Here is a 21,126-nt window from a genome sequence, read left to right on the forward strand (position 1 = left end):
AGTAAGTGAATCCACGTGAGCAAACAGACAGTCTTTTTTCTTTTCCTTTTTTTCCAATCCCACTCTCCTAGAATAAATGTCAAACAGTGCGAGAAATCAATTGGTATTGTGGAGCAGAGACAGGTTGCAAGTGAAGCACTGCTCACGCGCGTTCAACAAAATGTCTTTAGACAGAATCCAAAAAGCCTTACAGTCTTATTACTCAATGTAATTTAATTATGAATAGATTTTTTTTCTTTGTCTCTTTGGGGTCAGGGGTGACAATCCAGACTGAATCTGGAGAAGTAGTGAATTAAAACTCAAATAGTTTCTATTTTTCAACCCCTAATAATTGAACAAAGCGTATTTTCTCGGCTTTATATTGATTGTCTGGATCACAAATGTGTATTTATGATCACATTCATCACTGCAGCTCTCATAATAAGAAAGGCTGTACAATACCATAGCCTTGTGTCCATAATGTGTATCGCAAATTAAAATAAATTATTGTTAATCTTTTTTATGCAATCCCAGCGATGAATTAAAAAAATCTTTAAAATGCGTTAACTCAAATCCATCTGGAAAAAACGTATACAGTATACAAAACATTTTTTCGTAGCAGATGGAACTTCTTCTGCGCTTTATTTGTTTCCAGTCGGTGTGTTGTTTTTGACGGACGCGCGTGACTCGTTTGTGCAAATAAACGACAACAATCAGGTAATTTTGAATTAAAATACATTTAAATCTGATATTTATGTTTGTCTTTGCTACATAACTTTTACAAAACTTTGACATTAAGCTAAGGTGTAAATGACAGGGTGTTTTTTCCGAGAATTTCCGATTTTCGTTGTATTTACTAGCTGGCTAGCATTAGCCGCCTCGTTCCATGTTTGCGTGTTTGACAGGTTTGCCATCAGTCATAAATGATATTATAATATACTGTAATTTCCCTTGGCACCAATGTATCGTAACGTTGAATAATGTGTGACAGTGTTATAAAAGTGTCAGTGCCAGCTGTACCTGACGGTGGTCAGGCGTCATTATGGAGTTTGCCGAACTGATCAAGACGCCGCGAGTGGACGGTGTGGTCCTCCACCGGCCCTTTATGCCTACCGTGGAAGGAACCTTGTGCCTGACAGGGCACCACCTCATTCTTTCCTCAAGGCAGGACAACACGGAGGAACTTTGGCTGCTTCACTCTAACATTGACTCAATAGAGAAGAGGTAACCGTTAAGCAAGTAGATGTTAAAACAGCCCCTTTCCTAGTTGTGACTTATAAACAAGCATGGCAATAAACACTGAGAAATTCTTTCAGATTTTTGGGCTCCATTGGAAGGATCATTTTAAAATGTAAAGACCTTAGGGTGATCCAGCTGGACATTCCTGGCATGGAGGAGTGCCTAAACATTGCCAGCTCAACTGAGGTCAATTACATGAATAAAATCAAGATAAAGTAAAATGATTTAACTCAAATCTTTACATTATTCTCCTTTTAGGCCCTTTCAACTCTTGATTCAGTCTCCTTAATGTACCCTTTCTTCTATCGGCCCTTGTTTGAAGTCCTTCACGATGGATGGAATTGCTTCCGTCCTCAAGATGCCTTTAAGGACCTTGAATCAATGGTAGGACCTGCATCACATGCATTAGCTACTCAAAAGAGAAGCTTTTATAGATTTAAATGTCTCCATCTTTGAGATGAAAAATAAATCAGTGATCAATACTGACCTGTTTTTAGAATGCAAGTAGTACAATTGTTAGCTGAACAATATTGTCCTCTATTGGAATAAGAATTGTCTTTATTGACATTGATAAGAGGGTTGTGAACATTTTTACAATTAGATAAGACAGGATAAACCTGTTAAAAGACTTAAAAGAGAAAAATAGATTAAAAAAATGTCAGGATGAATGGACACAATATTGAAAAGATGTGCCTGGAGACTGGGCCCAAATTTGTAATTCCATTATAACAAAAGTGCAATGAAAAATAGTGCAATAACATTTCACAGGAACTACATTTTAAAATTAGTCAATAAATAAGATATGAATATCCATCTTTCTATAGATGGAAGCAAACTTTAAAAGTTGTAGATATTATTGGGAACTCTACTTTTGCGTGCAAAACACAATCCGTCTCCCAAATTTTTGCAAACAACATATGTTTGTTTAATACCAGAATTGGCAAACTTAAAAAAAAATGCAATTGTTGGAGCAGTTCATTCACACACAAAGATTTAGTCTTTATTCACAATAAAGCTGCCGTTGAATAAAATAGACGTCTCGAGTCAAGATTTTCTGTTGTTGTTTAAACTTGAAAATGTGATGGATTTTTTTTAAACGAGTTGGAGTTTTTAATGGGAGAAGTGCACCAGTCGAACATGTAAAGTAAGTGTTGGTTAGTATGTATATTTTTTGCTGTCTTGTGTGTTAAGTCATTGCTTTAAGGGACCTGTGGTGCCTACCAGTGGGCAGCATGTCAATTAGGTGGTGACCAGGGTGAGAGTAGTTCTTTATAATGTTGTTGACTCTGTTGCAGTATCACAAACTGGCAATGTCCTCCACACTAGTCAGAGAGCAACCAATAATTTTCTGGGCTGTGTTAATGTCTCCATCAGACAGATGAGTGGAGGTTGAGTGAAGTCAACAAGGACTTCAATGTGTGCCCATCCTACCCCCCTCTGGTGGTCGTGCCTAAGGGAATCGACGACGAAGCACTGAAGGTGGCGGCGACGTTTCGTCACAGCGGCCGCTTCCCTGTGCTCAGCTACTACCATAAAAAGAACGGCATGGTGAGCAATGAAGAACAAATCCTCTAAATTCTACAAGCCGCTGTTTTATGCTACATTTTAAACACTGCGACTTTCTCTATGGTACAGCTTAATCTTTTTTTTGTCGCGGAAAAGATAATTTGATCAACAACAGTAGACTAATAAAATGAATGAATAGTTCACAGAGATCCAATTAAATTTTAAATCACAAATGCCGTTATTGTCAATCAGTCTCTTGAACTAACTCATTAACGTGTAAAATACGAGAAGAAAAAGGGTATTACTCTGGCAGTTAAAGAAGGAAATCGAGCTGCCGTTCTTAAACTTGGCACAAATAAATCAAAGCTGAAAAGGTGGAGGAACCAGAAAAAAGATATATGTATCCAAGTAATACATAACAGGAGCAAAATCTGGGTATATTGAATATGTATTTCAATATTTTCACCCACAAATCAAGTCCTCAATTTATACATCCAAATTGAAGAGCAGTTTAAGTTATCTATCAAAAAACGCTTCTGTTCTCTCTCCGTATCATCAAGTCATTGTCTATTCACTTGACTTCTTTTAATCCTCAAATAATGACAAGCGATTGCAAGATGGTTTGTTACCGTAGACTTCACAAAAACCACATCTGTGTTGCAATCTGGCTCTATTCTTCCACAGTAAGGTTGCCCTGGTTGTGTTGTCTTGGAATATAAGGCTCACATTTTATGCGACGTAGCTCTCAATTCTGTTTTCTTTCGGCATATTAGTAAATATGTTCTCGTTTTTGTAATGGCTTCAGTATTCCTTATCTTGAATGATCACGTGATCTGAAAACATGTGACATACTCAACTTGCAGTAAAGCTTGTAGTAGAGCTGAAAACGGCTTCAGGACCGTGTGGAGTCACTTAAAATCTTCTACTGTTTGTACAAAGACAAAATTGAGTTTTGTTCTTTAAGTTGAGAATGCGGCTTTCATTCATGTGTGCTCAGCAATGTGAAATTAACGGTACTTTCTTACTCTATATGAATGGATATTTTCAGATGTGTGCTGTTGTTTGTTTTTCTGTTACCTAATTTGGATTCCAAAAGCTACCATTCTTGATAATTTCAAGTTTACTATAAGGCATTATTCACAGAGAATGAAGATACATGCTAATACAAAGCTTTATTTCAACATGTATTTCACTTTTTATTTGTTAAGCAATTTATAAACCAGCAAAACTTTCTTATACTTGATTGTACTTGCCAAAAGTACTGACTGCGAGTACCCATTGTTGCAGACTCAAGTCTTGATTTAACCTCAGGTTATGATGCGAGCGTCCCAACCTCTCACCGGCACCAACGGGCGGCGTTGCAAGGAAGACGAGAAGCTCATTAACGCCACCCTGAGGCCGGGAAAGCGCGGCTACATCATCGACACCCGCGCCATCAACGTGGCCCAACAGGCTAAAGCCAAAGGGGGCGGCTTTGAGACCGAGGCCAACTACCCGCAGTGGAGGAGGATCCACAAGGCCATAGAAAGGTAAACTGAATGTTTATAATGGAACAGACTTAAAAGTGGTTGATAAAACTGCTTGAAAAGTGTGCAAGATGAGGAATGAGTGATGAGCAGAGAGCAGAGATCGAATAGTGAATGTGGTGACCCCAGGATCCTATGTGGCCGGCTGGCCATATTTTAGTGACCAGCATTGAAGAAAAAATTGTACTTAGAATTGTGTTTATTGTAATTTATAGCAACGTAGTGAACATAGTTTACAATTAGATTAGACATGGGACATCAGGATTAAAACCTTATTAAGACTATAAAGAGAAAAATAACTTACTAAGGAAATAAGCAAAGTTAGTGCTTCGGGTCTAGTTATAAGTGCATCAGAACAATGAACAATGAAAATACTGCATTTATATATTTGTGCATATTGTGTCCTAAACGCTATAAGGCTTTATTTAAATTAAAATGGCACTTAAAGGAAATCCTCTTCCATTGCTGAAAATTTTGCCCCATCTTCGGGTTTTTTTTTTTTGCTATATTTTGATGCAATTTTTAAAGAGTTTTCCTTTTAAAATAAGAGAACAATACTTAAAATTGGCAAAACTGTTTGATTTGGCAGTAACAAATATTTGTTTTCCATTTTTTCTGTGTATTTGTTAATATTTTGTTGAATATAATTGTCATGTAGTCAGTCTTAAAACAACAAATCTGAAATAGCAGAGATAATTTTAGCCATCTCGTTGTATATTTTTTATTTTTGTTAAATGTAAGTCTAAAATGATTTAATTGAATTGAGCCATATTATATGCATTAATAAAAAAATAAAATTTGACATGAAAACATTAATATTTTACAATTATTACAACATTTTTCCTACTTTTCTCACTTGTATGAGTGTAGCTATGACTCTAAAAGAACCTTTTTTTTCATTCCTTGTTCTAACCATACAGGAAGCTATTTGGGTTTCTATTTAAAATTTTTGTTCTGAATTTTACTCTTCACCTAAAAAAGAACGTAGCCCTTGTATCCTGCCTTTTCCCTGCTCGTGGCCTCCAGAGGAAAACGTTTTAACACCTCTTGTTAAAAGATAAAGAGTGCTACTAAATACTAATATTCTTCTCTAGTTAACTACACCAGTCAATAGCAAATTACAAAATACAAATTTTCCATGAAAACTACTAGAGAAAAAAAAAAATCAAGAAATGTTTATTTTTGTATTGACTTAGTTGATCCTTCCTGGTTAATTCCGGTGCATTGAGCTATCTACTGGACATTTGCAGTAAGAGCAGGTTTAGTTTGCTGCTTCTTTTTGTTTAATTAACGTCAAAATAATGCTCTTAGATGTTATGATGACAAACATTTCAAAATATGAAAATTGTCTTTATACAATCTGAAATACGATTATTAAGGTTTTGGCAGATATTAATAAACATGGACTAAAATAAAAGGGAACCATGTCAAAGATAATCTTGTTTGTGTCAAATGTTAATAAAAGACGACGAGCAACGGGCTTCATTTTAACACTTGTTTGTTCATCAGGTCAAGCGTGCTGCAGGAGAGTCTGATTAAGCTGGTGGAGGCATGTAACGACCAGTCACACAACATGGACCGTTGGCTCAGCAAACTGGAGGCATCCAACTGGCTTGCACACGTCAAGGAGATCCTGACCACAGCCTGCCTGGCGGCTCAGTGCATCGACAGGTTCCAAATCCTCTCTGGTGCAGAATCCCGTTTGGATCGGATGTGTAGTTCTAGATTTCAAATGTGGTCACTCAGGGAGGGAGCTTCAGTCCTCGTCCACGGCACAGAAGGCACAGACTCCACCCTCCAGATCACAGCCTTGGCTCAGATCATTTTGGATCCTAACTGCAGGACCATCAGAGGCTTCCAAGGCCTGGTGGAACGGGAGTGGCTCCAGGTTGGCTTCCTTTTTTAGTTAAACAAAATACTGTCTGCTTCCAATCCATTATTTGAGGGTCTTTTATTCTCACCTGTGGAGTTTTTTTAAAGGCTCACAGAAACTGTAAAATGAAGGCTTTTTTTAAAGAAGGTGTTTATTTTCTACTTCTTTTTTCATTTTTAGTAAGTAGCTCAGAGAACCCAAATATTCTACGATTAGGCAGCAAAAAGTGCAGAAAAAAAGTTTTTTTTCTTTAAAAGATAAATGCAAACTAAGGAGACTCAATGCAACATTTTACCTCTTTTTTTTGCACAGCCTTTTTGATGCAGCAAGATAAAGGACATTTATGTCAGCTCCCTTAGGTGAGCTTCATGTTATGTAAAATACATTTCTTGAAAATGCAGGTTTATATAGTAGTTAATGTGCTTTTGCTTATTATTCCAATCAGTATTGTTTTTTTAAATGAAGAAAGTTTTTTCTTACCACCAGGAGCCGCTGAATGTCCCTTTAAAGAAAACTGCCCATGCTTTGAAGAAATAGCTCATTTAATAGCAATGAGATGCTGCCATCTGTCGGTCGAATTGTACTTTTTTTTAAAGATGAGATTTACGGGAAAGGTTAAATATCAGAATTCTTGTGCCAGGCTTTCAAAATTTGTTTTCTTACGTGATGTGAACTCTCGGTACTGTGTCTGAAAATAGCTTTCACGTTAGTTGTAATTGCTCTTGAGTAATTTCAAACACTCAAACCATTACAGTAATCCCTCATTCGTTACGGTGGTTAGGTTCTAAAATGAACCCATAATAGGTGAAATCTGTACAGTAGAAACCTTCTGTTTTTACAATCATTGTACAATCAAACTGTATTATACACTTAAAACAATAAAAATAAAATAAAAGTACCGTATAAACTTTCTTACTTATTTTTACAAAAAAACTACTGTACTGTCAAATAATAATAAGCGAGGAGATTGTTTAGCTCAATAGAATGCATACCACAATGCAAATCCTCAAAGTAGCAAAGCCGTGAGAAGGGAACCGCGTAATAGGTAAGGAAAATGGCATACGGATTTTTGTGGTCTTGTGTCCAGGCGGGTCACCCGTTCCAGCAGCGTTGCGCCCAGTCAGCCTACTCCAGCGCTAAACCTCGCCGGGAGGCTCCCGTCTTCCTGCTTTTCCTGGATTGCGTGTGGCAGATCCTGCGGCAATTTCCGTGTTCTTTTGAGTTTGGAGAGGCCTTCTTGGTGCTGCTTTTTGAGCACACATATGCCTCCCAGTTTGGCACTTTTTTGGGCAACAATGCATCTGAGAGGTAAGGTTCTGAGTTCTTCTTAGTCAACTTGTATTTACATGCACGCCTGTAATAATCTATTTCCTGGTTATATTGAAACAGTTTTTTGATTCAAATATATATTTGACCGAGGAGACACAAAAATAGTAGTCCTCCAATATACCCTGTTTGGTTATCTTGTTTGTCTTGAATAGACTTTCAACCTTAACACCGGCGGGCTGACGGACTGCTGAGAATCAAATGTGTCTTTACGATGTCACCAGTTACTGAAACATGTCATGCCACGTATAATTGGAAACCTCTTAAGATTCAACATATGCTTACTGATTCAAAATGTACCCATCATGGAACCATCACAATCAGTCTGAAACAAGATGCCCGAAAACTATAACCGGGATAGCTCACCAATAATGTTCCCTGGTAGTCAGCTAATGGGTTGATATTCTGCAAACATGGACTCGTTACACCCAGGACTGTCCAGTGAACCCAATCGTGTAAAATACTTACCCGAAAACACACGATAATGCAGATTTTAAAAAAAAAAAACACCTAAAAGCATGATTGTTTGATGTTCCATGTTGCAATCCATTCGTTTTGCCTTATAATTCCTGTTTATAGATAAACAAAGAATTATTTCCAAAATGGCCGTTAGCCTCTGACCTTTTTATTGACACCACTTTCAACCAATGGCAGTCTTTTTTTCACTGTCTACAGTCTGCATTAGCCTAAGGGGGGCCTGTATATTTAAAGCAGACGTCGCCACCTTTAGCTCCAAATATCTTTAGCCAGTAGTGACTCATTCAAATGATGATTGACATTGGTTAGCCAATTAAATTCTGTAAAGAACGATACGCAGATGAACACAGTGTATTCAAATTAGACCCCCAAAATAAACATGCGTAATGCCACTTTGTGATTCACCTTTACGCACCATTATTACGTGAAAGTGTGTAAAGTAGTGATAAAGATGCAAAAAGAGAAGTCAAACATTTACAAGCCTTTCAAAATGTCTAAAATTTGCCAAAGTAAAATACACAGGTGCAGAGGTTTAAGAGCTATAAACTGGTTGTCTCCAAATAGCCACTTTTGGGAACGCCTCGACCTAACCGTTTATGTGTAAAATACAATGTTTCGTTTTTCAGATTGTGATCGAAATTGACAAGGGACCAGACAAGGCTTCACGCTATGGTCTCATCTCCCTTCAGCTAAGATGCCCCTGTTGCACTCATCTGCAGGCATTTGATTGCATTTTTAAAAAAAATAATAATCAGGCGAGGAAAAAAAAAACCTTCTATTTCTTCGTTTTCAAACACAGATTACTCAATGTTATTAGCAGTTCAATTTGGGACAAAACGTCAGGGTATTACCTTTCAAAAGAGACCAAAAATGTCAATATTCTTCAAACAGTTCAAGAACAGCATTCAATTTACTTTGGGTTCATCTCGGATTGGGATTTTAGGTGAATTTTACAGGAACATAAGGGGTTAATCATGCTTCAGGCCATCCAAATTTGGCATGCTGCATCTCAGTTTTCTCTTAACGCCTCCTCAATGTTGCTTCGACAGGGCCAAACTTTGTGTGTCTGAGAAGACTGTCTCCTTGTGGTCGTGGATTAACCGGCCCCAGGAGCTGGAGCATCTTACCAACCCACTCTATGAAGCTAATGGTCTGGTCATTTGGCCTTCGGTGGCCCCACAGAGCCTGCTGCTGTGGGAGGGTAAGGCAAAAATTTAAAAACAGTCAGTCCAATGTTAGCTTCATCCCACACGCATGTCATAAGGCATCTCTACGCTTTTCGTGTTGGGCCGCAATTCACACTCCTTGTAATTGATCAGAGATGGGTCATTAAGATAGATGGATACTTTATTCATCCTCGTAAGAAAATTCCCACTTCCAGCCGTATCCTTGTGTTGAAAATAAAACAATAATAAAGGAAAGGAATATAATACAAAAATACCCAATGTAACGTGTTGATATAGAGTATTTAAATTGTGCTACATAAAATACACACTGTAATAAAAATAGGGTAATATGCAAATGTGTGGGTGTGGTTTAATGTTGGCTTTTACTCCCCCGGGTGGAGTTAAAGAGCCTCATGGCATGAGGAAGAAATGATCTCCTCAGTCTGTTCGTGGAATAAGACTGTGACAGCAGTCTGTCACTGAAGGTGGTCTTCCGTTTGGTGATGATGCTGTGTAGTGGATTTGATGAATTGTCCCTGATTTACCGCACCTCTTTCAGTGCCCGTCTCTCAGCTACAGTTGTCAGGCTGTCCAGCTCTGTGCCCTCAACAGAGCCCGCTTTACTCACCAGTTTATTAAGACGAGATGTCTGACAAAATTATATAAAAGGTTGAATTTCCTCCAATAGTACTGGTGAATGGGCAAGTTAGTCCACACATTTACATACCTATTGTATGACCCAATGGGAGCAAGCTTTTTTTTTTAATAATGAAAAATATATATATATAATATGCGCACTGCCTTTTTAACTATTATTTATTTTAATATTCTGTTTTTCTCTTATTTTATTCGTATTTTATCACATGTTTATCCTGAAGTGCCACTTTTAATCTTGTTGTAAATAATGTACATTGTAATCAATGAAAAAGACTGTTCAATTATTTTCTTATTTAATTATTTAAGCATATTTTCAATACATGCATAAAAGGGCAACTATTCTTAACCTTCACCATGGTTACCGTCATAATATTCTATATTATTATATACATATAGATAATATTAGGCTTACTTGTAAATGGCAGTGAAAGCCCAACTAATAATGTGCGCCATTTAGTGGTGAATGGGTGTATATCAACTTAGAAAACAGCATTGTTTTTTTAATTTTGTTTTCAAAAAATAACACTTTGTTTGTAAAGAGAGTTCCTATTTTTTACAAGAATAGTTTTTGTCTGCAATAAAGAAAAATGTAATATAAACTAGTATAAAGAATTAATAGTAAAATATGGTATTGTTGAATTTTTGTGGCATTTTTCCAAGTACTTTTTTCCCCGTTTCTTGCTTAGTAATTCTTAATATTCAATTTTTCAATGCCAAATAAATTGCAGCCAGTTACCATCACTGATAAATACTGACAGAAATGTTACTGTGTAAACACATTAAAAATTTAATAAATAACGTTAAACTGAACAAAAATTGACTAAGAGTTTAATTTAAACTGAATGTATGTTGAATGTATGCTTTTTAAGTGGTGTGGTTCCTGTTGATTGTTGTAGTGAATGTGTGGTGCCATTATGTAAGGGTAAAGGTGATAAGTATGAATGTAGCAATTCGAGAGGTATCAGTTTGTTGTCTGTGCCGGGTAAGCTGTATGGAAGAGTCTTGATTAAGAGAGTGAGAGGAAGAACGGATGAGGTGGTGATGGAGGAGCAGAGTGGTTTCATGAAATGAAATGATCAGCATTTATACAGTGCTTTTCAAGTCAATGACTTCCCAAAGCGCTTTACAATGTGCTCCACATTTCCCAGTAGTGGCCTTGTATTGCAGCCATGTAAGACGCTATCCTGCTTATTGGGGGTATTAGGGGTTCAGTGTCTTACCCAAGGACACTTCGACATGTAACACGGACGAGCCGGGATTCGAACAGGGATTCCTTGATCCCAAGACGAGCGATCTACCTCCTGAGCTACTGCCGCCCCAGGAAAGGAAGAGGATGTGTGGATCAGGTGTTTACAGTACGACAGGTGTGTGAGAAATATTTTGCAAAAGGCAAGGATGTTTGTTTAACTTTCATGGATTTGGAAAAGGCGTATGACAGAGTTGATAAGGAGGCGTCGTGGCAGGTGATGGAGTGGGTGGAAAGTTGTTGGAAGCAATGAAGAGCTTTTATGTTAACAGCAGAGCATGCGTAAGAGTAGGGAGTGAGACAAGTGAGTGGTTCCCTGTGTTGACTGGTGTGAGACCGGGGTGTGTGATGTCACCATGGCTGTTTAATCTGTACATGGATGGTGTGGTGAGAGGTGAATGCAAGAGTATTTGGCAGAGGCGTAGAAATATGGATAACAGTGGAACGGTGTGGCAGATAAGTCAGTTGTTGTTTGCAGATGACACAGCGCTTGTGGCTGATTCTGAGGAAACATCGAAAAGATCATGGAGTTTGGAAGAGTGTGTGATAGGCGTAAGTTATGTGTGACTGTTGGTAAGAGTAAGGTGATGAAGTTTTCACGTGATTGAGTGGGAAATAAGGTTGCATGGAGAGGTGCTGGAAGAAGTTGAAAGCTTTAGGTAATTGGGTTGTAATGTGGCTGCAGTTGGTGGAATGGAGTGTGAGGTATTGCACAGAGTGAATAATGGAAGCAAGGTTTTGGGTGCTCTGAGGAGAGTGATGAACAACAAGAGTATGAGTATGGATGTTAAGAGGGGACTGTATGAGAGTTTGATTGTGCCGATTCTGTTGTATGGTGCAGAGACTTGGAGCCTGAACGCAGATTTAAGAAGGAAGTTAAATGTTTTTGAGATGAAGTGTTTGAGGACTATGTTAGGAGTGACAAGATTGGATAGACTGAGAAATGAAATTGTGAGAGACAGAACTGGAGTAGTCGTGGAACTGAGCAAGCGTGTGGATAAGAGAGTACTCTGTTGGTTTGGACACATGGAGAGGATGGATGAGGAGCGAATGTTGAAGAGGATCTACAGAGCAGAAGTCAATGGAAGGAGACCAAGAGGAAGGCCGCGATTGACGTGGATGGATGGTGTTATGAGTGCACTGCAGGAAAGAGGTCTAAATATAATGGAAGCTAGAGCTGATGTTGGTGATAGGAAGGAGTGGAAAGGTATTGTAAAAGGATAGTGGGATGTTTAGACGCGTTCTAAGCGATGGGTGGGGCACCTGTATGATGCGGCAGGGGTAAACCAGTGAAAGCTGTTGGGGCCTGCTGTTAAACAGAAGAGCGTGTTGTGTCACCCTGACCCGAGTGACATGGCCACTTTCTGGTGTCCCATTAGATCTGGAGGGACGAAAGCATGACCAACTTAGGTGCCGAGGTGCCTAACTTGTTTTGGTGTTTGGGCAATTGGGTTGGCCATGGTCCAAAAAATTTTGTGGGTTTTTTTTTTTTGTTATTTATTTCCCTTTTATTTTCTTTGTTATTGTATGTGTGTGTCTTGCTGTCGGTCACTCCTCATGAGGGATATGACCAAGGTAGATAGATAGATAGATAGTGTTTACATGAAATATCAAACAAATAGCCAAAATTCTACATTTACATTTTTATTATGTATATTTAAGTAGGTGAACTCAAACTTTTCAAACTAATTCTTCTTAAATACACATCGAGCAGTGTTAAGCTGAATGCACAGTCATATACTTGTGTGTTGTTTAAACAACAATTCCATCTGCATTTGCAATCATCTACGCATCCATTTTCTGAACACAAGCATTTATATTTAAATTCTTTTAAATATATGTCTCCTTTTAAACAGGCCAAGCACTATCGTATAGCACTAAATGTACTCGTTTCATTGTATATAATTTTAGGAATGTACAAAACGTTTTCAGGTGAGCGAGTTAAACAGGCCTAAACGTGAAACCCCGAAGGGGTTTTTTCGTTTCAATCCCAAATTTATAGATCATGTGTCAGTCTGGTATGTGGGGAAATGTCCCTCAAGAAGGCAGTATATTTGGGCTTAGCGCGTGTCTGTTAATTATGTGTGTCAATGGTGGTCAACTTTGTTCTGCAGTAAAAATATTTTTAAACTAAATTCCCTGAAGAAGCACAACGCTTTTGGGGAGAATACCGTAATAATTTAGAAAGTTATTTAACTCTAGGACTTGTGGTGTTTTGGAAGTATTTAATACAGATGTTTTGACAAAAAAAGGTGTGCACGCATAAAAGAATATCATTATCACTGTAACATCCTTAGAGTTTAAATAGAAAAAAAAATCATAAAACAGAAATCATTAACTTAATTATAAATACATAAAGGTTTAGTTGAAGTTACCTGCTGTTTTAGGCCAATAACTTGAATAGCCTTCAGAATATTCTTTCATTTTATAAACATATTCATAAATAATTTCATCCTTTTATAGTTACATTATTTTAAAATGAATTCTTACGGATGCTAAATTTCGCATTTACAAGCTAAAAAATACTACGACTCTTTCTTAGTTAATTAACTACGCCAGTTTTTAAGTACAAAATACTACGAAAACTACAAAAATGAAAAAAAAAACAAATAAATGTTCATTTTACTCTAGATATTTATTTGGGTTAAAATGCAAATGGTATTTCAAAACATTTCCAGTGCATCTTTAGACAAAGACTGCCATCTGGATGAATTAATATCACAGGTGCTTTATAAAAGATTTCCATCTGCCGCAGGAATGTCGAACTTTTGGACTGGCGTGACGTCATCCACTCCGCTACAAGCACCCTCGGGCATCATGTTAATCTGTTAATAAACAACGGGGTAGACTGCTGGAAGTGTGAATTTCCCTACGGGGATGAATAAAGTATATATCTATCTATCTATCTATCTAAAGCCAGTTGTCTATGATTATTTACATTTTAATCACTATATCTTTTAACTGCTACAAATATTACACATTTATATTCATTCAAATTTCTACAATTAAGTTATTAATGGTCACTACTTTGTTTTTTGCGTTTTTTGTAAGTGATGCTATTACCTAGGAAGCACTTTCAACCTAAAATTGCACTCTTAAATGCTCCTAGAAACGTTTTTTCCAAAACTGAAAATTCTCTTTATTGATTCCGAAATACAATTTTAAACATTTGGCATCTCTGTATTCAGATAAGGTTAAATTTAATAATAATTATAATTAATTTAGGCAATGAATTTAAATGAAGCCCTTGTGACGTAATGTGCCTTTTATAGCCGAGCCCTTGTTTGGCTTTTGCAGCATGAGCTACATTTCACATTGTTACTTACTCTACTCGGCCGACACCCGATACCACCCTCGCCAAAGTGCCCTTTTGAAGAGTTCATGTTTTTAAATTAATTATGTATGGTTATTAAACAAGGTCGATAATAATTAAAATGTTCATTATGCAAAAAAAGGCCCCTTTTTTCTGTTTTGAGCACTGACCCTCCCAAAAAATTTCCAGAATACGTGGATTGAGTAATAATTATCCCTTTTGAGCATCTTGTTTTTATGGCTTTATTACATCTATTTTCCGGTCACCTGACACAATAAGGAATGTTGTTTACCTACCTGCAAACTGTGATAAAGCACGCCTAGTGGAAATTATATTGTGTTCTCCTGAGGTGGGTAGCAGATAAGAAAAGGATGACCCAAATGCATGTATTTGTCACCTCGTGAAACTGATCAGGTCGTAGAAACTCACCTGCTGACATTTACGGCTGTTATTGATGGCCGCCTTGTAGAAAATAGTTCACCGGTCGTACGGGACGTCCGTGACAAACAGGTGTCATTGTTGACAAAATCCAATGCCATTTGAATAGTTCCTGATTATTTTGATCGGTTGATATGGCTTTAATTTATTGCATTGTCAAGTCATGTTTATTTGTATAGCCCTTAAACATAAAGAGTCTCAAAGGGCTGCACAGACCACTGATTATTGCAAACCACGGACTATTATGACACCATCCCCTGATCTGAAACCCAAATGAGGGCAAATAATACACAGATATTGTCAACAAAAAATATAGGTTATTCATATGCTATTCAATATAAGTGTGTTTTAAGCTTAGATTTAACATTTCCACAGAGGTTCGATCGAATCTCAGGGGGAAGAGCATTCCACGGCACCGGGGCCCGAATGGAGAACACTCTCGAACCTGCGGATATCTTCTTGGCTCTTGGGATCACTAGTAGACCAGCATTTTCAGAGTGAAGGCTCCAGACCGGAACATAGGGGGAAATTAAATCTGAAAGATATGAGGGAGCAAGTCCATGCATGATTTTGTATACTACCAACAGAACCTCAAAATCACATCTTAAGCTAACAGGGAGCCAATGCAGGTTAGCTAAAAGGAGGTAACAAATGCATTAATTATAATCTCTGCATCAGACTGAGACAGCATAGGGCAAATTTTAGCTTTTTTAGGAGAAAATAACTCAAATATAGGGTTGTATCACTCCACAAAATTCAGTTTGATACAATTTGAATACATTTGGCCATTCTGTTTTTTTTTTTGTTTAATCATGTTTACAGGGGTTTGATGGAATGATTTTCTTACCTATGAATTTATCGATATTGCAAATGTGCTTAGCTATATCTTTCCAATAGTCGATTAATTATTACAGCTTAACCAATTTTTTTTCAGGATGATGGTGTTACTGATATTTGGCAGAAGTTTTTTGTTTACAGATTATTGGTCTGGTTTTTTTTCATATATATATATATATATATATATATATATGATTTAACAAATAAGAGTACAAGTACTTCTTGTGACTTTATCCTTTTATCCAATGGGTGCAAGTACAAATTTTAAAGGTACTTAGTGACAACAGGATCGTTTACATTACTTGCAAGGGATTTTTAAATTTTGTTCAATGGGCGAAACTGTTTGTTTTAAATATTTTCGACAAATTGTCAATGACTTATAATCGTCCGGTGCTCACAAATTTATCTGAATTGTTTAATTCAAGTTGAATGATTTGATTTGGTGCAGTTCTATGCATTTGCAACTTTTAGATTGAAATAACAAAGAATTGCAGGTATTAAACTTGAATAACAACATCAGAATGCAATATTTCTTTGACATTCACCTTTAGGCCCTGTTCAAGCTTTTTTTTCCTCACTTTACGATGGCCATTTTTTCCGAATGTAAATTTCTACTATTGTTTGTTTTATTCATCCCTTCTATTTGTTTTGATTAAAACTTTTTTATTTTTAATTCTCAATTTTTCTATCCGATCTTTTTATTTTTCAAAGCTATTCTGGACTTATGCATGGATTATTCATTTTTACTTTTATCTTTTTTTTGTATACATATGTGGGGATCATTTTTCCACTCAAGTCATCCTCCTTCCTTAAATAGCAACACGCCCAAGCAAACACAGAATAAGTGTTTCCAAATGTATTTACATTCAGCATTTTATACAAATTATATGGCAACATGTTTACACTTTGTTATTTTAATCATTTTAAACTCTTTCAGTATCAGCTAAATTAAAATCAACTTTTCAGGCCTTTAGCCATCACTGGCACTGTGTGTTTTTTTCTGTTTCCGGAAGTACTCATCTTTTCTCATTAGTGTCACTCTGCACTAAAATTTACCAAGATTGCATGCTGATAAGTTAATAGTTTAATAGAGACTCAAAGTAAAGAGAGAAGTCAATCATGGATTGGGAACTTGCAAAAAGAACAGGAGAGAGCCCAAACCTCAGTCAAGAAATTCCAACCAGTTCTAAAAGGCCTCCCCTTCTTTTTCTTTGCAGGTGTCCACAATATTAAAAACAGAATAAACTCATCACTTGCTTTGTGCAGTTGCTAACAACCAGTTTGGTTTCTGTTCCTAGGAGTGTTCCTCCGCTGGAACCGCTCATCCAAGTGCTTGGATGAAGCCCACGAGGAAATGGTGCATATCATCGAGTACAACAAGGAGCTCCAGAACCGCGTCAACCTCCTGCGCCGGCAGCTGGCCCAGCTAGAGACCCAAGATCCGTTACTGCAGACTCCTTAGAACAGGTAGAAACAGGAAGAGAAACTAAATAGACACGCGTTATTAATTATTTCAGCAAAGTGAGTCGTATTGCTTTGTGTTTATGTCACACAGCCTTGAGTGATGTCACGCTGAGCTTTATGTGTTGAAAAAGCGAATATATAAATTTTTTGCCTATGTACAAAGCCATACATTCCTCACCTTACACTCAATAGACAAAAGTTATGATATGAAGACATACATGTAGCCTGTTACGCTACAAAAAAAATCCCAGCTTGATGCATGAACCCCTACGCAGTGTCTATGCTGCAGAACATTTACATGATTGCTATGGAAACCGGGTGAGCGCCTTGCCATAAGGCAGAGGACGACTTCTTGCGCATGCTGCATACTATGCATAACAAGCGTAGGTGGGGTCCGCACGCAAGTCGTGAGTGAGCAGGAGTGGCTGGGTTTGTGCTTCGCATCGATTCTTTAATCACAGACAATACTTCATTGCAGACACAAATAATGATCAATAACTTTTAGGGTTCTCAATATGGTTCTTGTGGTTTACATTCACTCTTTAATGCCCCTCAGTTATCTTCAGTTGTTGGCCACGGTTACACATCAAAGTCTTAAAAGTTTTTTTTTTTAATACTTAAGCAAACTATGCACTTGTATTTCATTCACTTAAAGCAGTCGTGTGTTACATTACACGGTGGTGCATTGAAACGGAAACAAATCGGACAAATCATGTATTCCAGCCTTACAAAGAAGTCAACTCATTTTTTTTTCAATACGGCAAATAATATGCACCGGTATTTCATATAATTACTTAAAAACAGAACGTCAACAAACTGTGCTCCATGTTTGACTCGTTGCGCGCCTTCCGATGTGTGCAACTTGGCCAACATGGGGGAGTGTATTTGTAAAGACCCTACAAATGCACACCTTTTTTCACAACAAATGAGGAGTATAAATAGTTAGAATAGAATAGAATAGAATATGCCTTTATTGTCATTGTTACAACATGGGATATGCTGTGACAACGAAATTGGACGACTCCAGTTCCACATTTACAGTGAGGATAAGGAAACAAAGAGATAAAGGAACAAAGAACTAACTGACTTTGTTGTAAGTAATTATTACCAGATTATTTAAAAACGGAACATAAACAAACCATGCTCCATGCTTGATTGATCGCATCCCGACCTATGTGTGCAACTTGGCCACCAGGGAGCAGTGTATTTGTGAAGCTGCCAAAAATAAAATAAAATATTCCAAGTCAAGTCATGTTTTTTTGAATAGCCCTTAACCACAAGGAGTCTTAAAGGGCTGCACAGATCAGACTTTTGCAAACTACAGACTATTATTACACCAAGTGGCTAACAACATTTTAGGACGACAAGAAATGGAATGTAAAAATGTGCTATTATTCAGACAATATGAATTTGATTTGGTGTCAACCCAACAACCTTTTTTCCTGAAAGTATAAGGAATTTAAATGATTATTACCAAATTTCTTCAAAATAGAACATAAACAAACTGTGCCCCATGTTGCATTCCACGCTTTTTGATGTGTGCAACCTGGCCACCAGGGAGCAGTGTATTTGTGAGGAATCCCCCAAATACAAGCTTTTTTCTCAGAAAAGAAGGAATCTATATGATTATGACCAGTTTTTAATATTTTTGTGTTTGAATATATGTTGCTTTATTTGAAGATTATTTATTTTGTTACTGCAATTTTCTTAAACGTGTTAGCATGAAGCTAGCAGGGGCATTTTCAAGGCAAAAAGTTTTGATTGTTAAAATGTGCAACATGTGATCATGATATCTAACCTAAGTATATTTTAACAATATGTGACAATTATTGTCAGGCAGTCACTATCATTTTCTTATATGTGTTAGATTTAATACACAACATGTAGTCATGGTGATTGTGCAGTTTTTGTAAGTATAATTGAACAGGGAGTGGCATTGAACATCTAGAAGTTTCTAATTGAACAATTGTTCTCTATCCGTCCAAAATAAAATCAAGATAATGTCATCTAATTTTTGAGTCGCTCACGTCTCAAGGCACTACTTTACACTATGAATGCAATATGGGTAAATAAATAATGTCCGAAAATTATACTTTTCTCTTTTAGAACCAGGCTATTCATTTGTTATCTTGTTCTTTTTTGTACTTTGAAAAAGAGATGAATTGTATCATCTGCCTGTTTTTAATAAACACTTGCATACTATCATAACATTGCACAACATACCATTCATTTCTTTGAGCCGCTATTTTAAACAACGTTTTGAATTTGAATTGTATGCTTGTAGTTCCCATTCGAGTTCATCATGTTTTTGCCAATTCCCTTTTTGTTTTGTACATAAGTATGGCTAGGAAAAATAAACGTAATGCTCTTCATATACATAATGGTGCTTGATTTTTTTTCTTTACTTTGGAAGTGTAATAAAGCTATCAGGAAATGTGTGTGATCCAGTGATTAAACCATTGAATCTCTACTAAAATGTTATATGGTGTGCATTTATATAGCGCTTTTCAAGTCAATGAAGACCTCCCAAAGCGCTTTACAATGTGCTTCACACATATCCATTCACACACACTCACACACCAATAGGGAGTCAGCCATGCAAGGCGCCTACCTGCTTATTGGAAACTTGTATAAAAACAAAATACGCCGTTATTTGAAAATAAATTTTATTCACATGACGGTCTTTGAAGCTCCAAGTTGAGGCAATGGCACTATCTTACACCCCATCAGACCCTGTCTGACATTATTAATCATTTTGTATATAAACCATGAGTATAAAACTCCACAGATGCCTGTTCAGGGTCTGTAAAAACTAATTTCGGTTAGCAATTTTAAAACCTTACATTAAAAACGCTTGTTGTTGAAATTGACACATATACTGTAGTGTGAAGGAAGAGAGTTTTTGTCCTCCGTGCCTTCTAATCAACATTAGGGTCACGAGACTAAACGGGCAAACAAGCACTGTATCGAATAATTTTTATTGAGTTTTTAATCACAAAAAAACAAATAAATACAAAAATGGTATATGTATTTTGGACCCGTGAGTATATGACAGAGTTGAGCACGTCACAAGCGTCGTCAAAATGGCTGACCATCGTTTATTTACCAGAGAAGAACAAAACTTGAGGAAGGGTGAGCGTGACAAGGACAAAGCCCAAGTTATTGAAAAATTCCCAAAATCCTTTTCTACCCCTGACCCATCTATTGACAAGATCCATACAAAGGCATTTCTTGATGGAACAATAGATATCACAAGACTGAATCAATGAATACTGTGGGACGCCAAGTGAATACAAGTGTATATATACTTCATTAAATTATTTGGTTAATAATAAGGTGCATAATTACAAGTAACTGAATGAAATAATTGGAATAAGTAAACGGTACTGTAAATACTGGAAAACTCATACATTTATGACTTTATGCGGTGACCTATTGAAATGTTCCAACAAGTGCCACTGACTGCTATTGGCCTCAATTTTTCATTTGCCTTTTAAATAGGCTGGCGATTAATGAGTTCACATATAAACCGCGGACTGGTTCCAGGTCATGGGATGTTTGGTGCTGGGTACACAGAAAGTACAAATAATTTGCCTTATTTATTGCTATACCATAGTTATTCGTGTAAACATGCGTTTTGTTCTTATCAAAAACTAACCCAAGGTTTTGGTGCGTGACAAACCAAGGTTGTATTGTGGTGTATCACCTTAATAGAGCAATTGATCAGCTTAGAAATATTCAATTTGCCAACTTTGCATTGGGAATCTAAAATGGTTTGTAGTGGCGAAATGGGTCTGAACAATTTTTATTGACACTTTTAACAGCAATTAAACACATTCACAATTACATTATATCATATTCTAACAATTTGCAAAATTCTTAGCACTTGGGCCATTAGGATCGTGTATGATAATGGAAAAGGGACTCCATTTTATCTCACCATCACACTATTTTTACTCACAGTGCTACTTTTTACAATGTTTTAATGGAGCATTATGGGAAATAATTTAGCCAAAAAAACCTTCACTGTGAAACCATAAGTAAAAATATTGTGATAACATCAAATCCAATGCTTTTCT

General features: G+C 36.9%; 1 protein-coding gene across 1 annotated transcript; it reads left to right on the top strand.

Moving 5' to 3' along the window:
• The first annotated feature begins 630 nt into the window (after positions 1-630).
• mtmr9 (myotubularin related protein 9) lies at positions 631-19,438 on the top strand. The gene is made up of 11 exons (XM_088325380.1): positions 631-696; positions 971-1,203; positions 1,296-1,404; positions 1,477-1,602; positions 2,593-2,766; positions 4,036-4,253; positions 5,760-5,921; positions 5,997-6,138; positions 7,211-7,431; positions 8,976-9,127; positions 16,882-19,438. Exons 2-11 carry the CDS (start codon positions 1,022-1,024, stop codon positions 17,043-17,045), a joined length of 1,650 nt encoding a protein of 549 aa, XP_088181506.1. The 5' UTR covers positions 631-696; positions 971-1,021; the 3' UTR covers positions 17,046-19,438.
• Positions 19,439-21,126: the final 1,688 nt, after the last annotated feature.

The sequence above is a fragment of the Urocampus carinirostris genome, chromosome 20 (assembly GCF_059441175.1).
Source record: "Urocampus carinirostris isolate Australia breed hairy pipefish chromosome 20, RoL_Ucar_1.0, whole genome shotgun sequence".
Lineage (NCBI taxonomy): Eukaryota > Metazoa > Chordata > Actinopteri > Syngnathiformes > Syngnathidae > Urocampus > Urocampus carinirostris.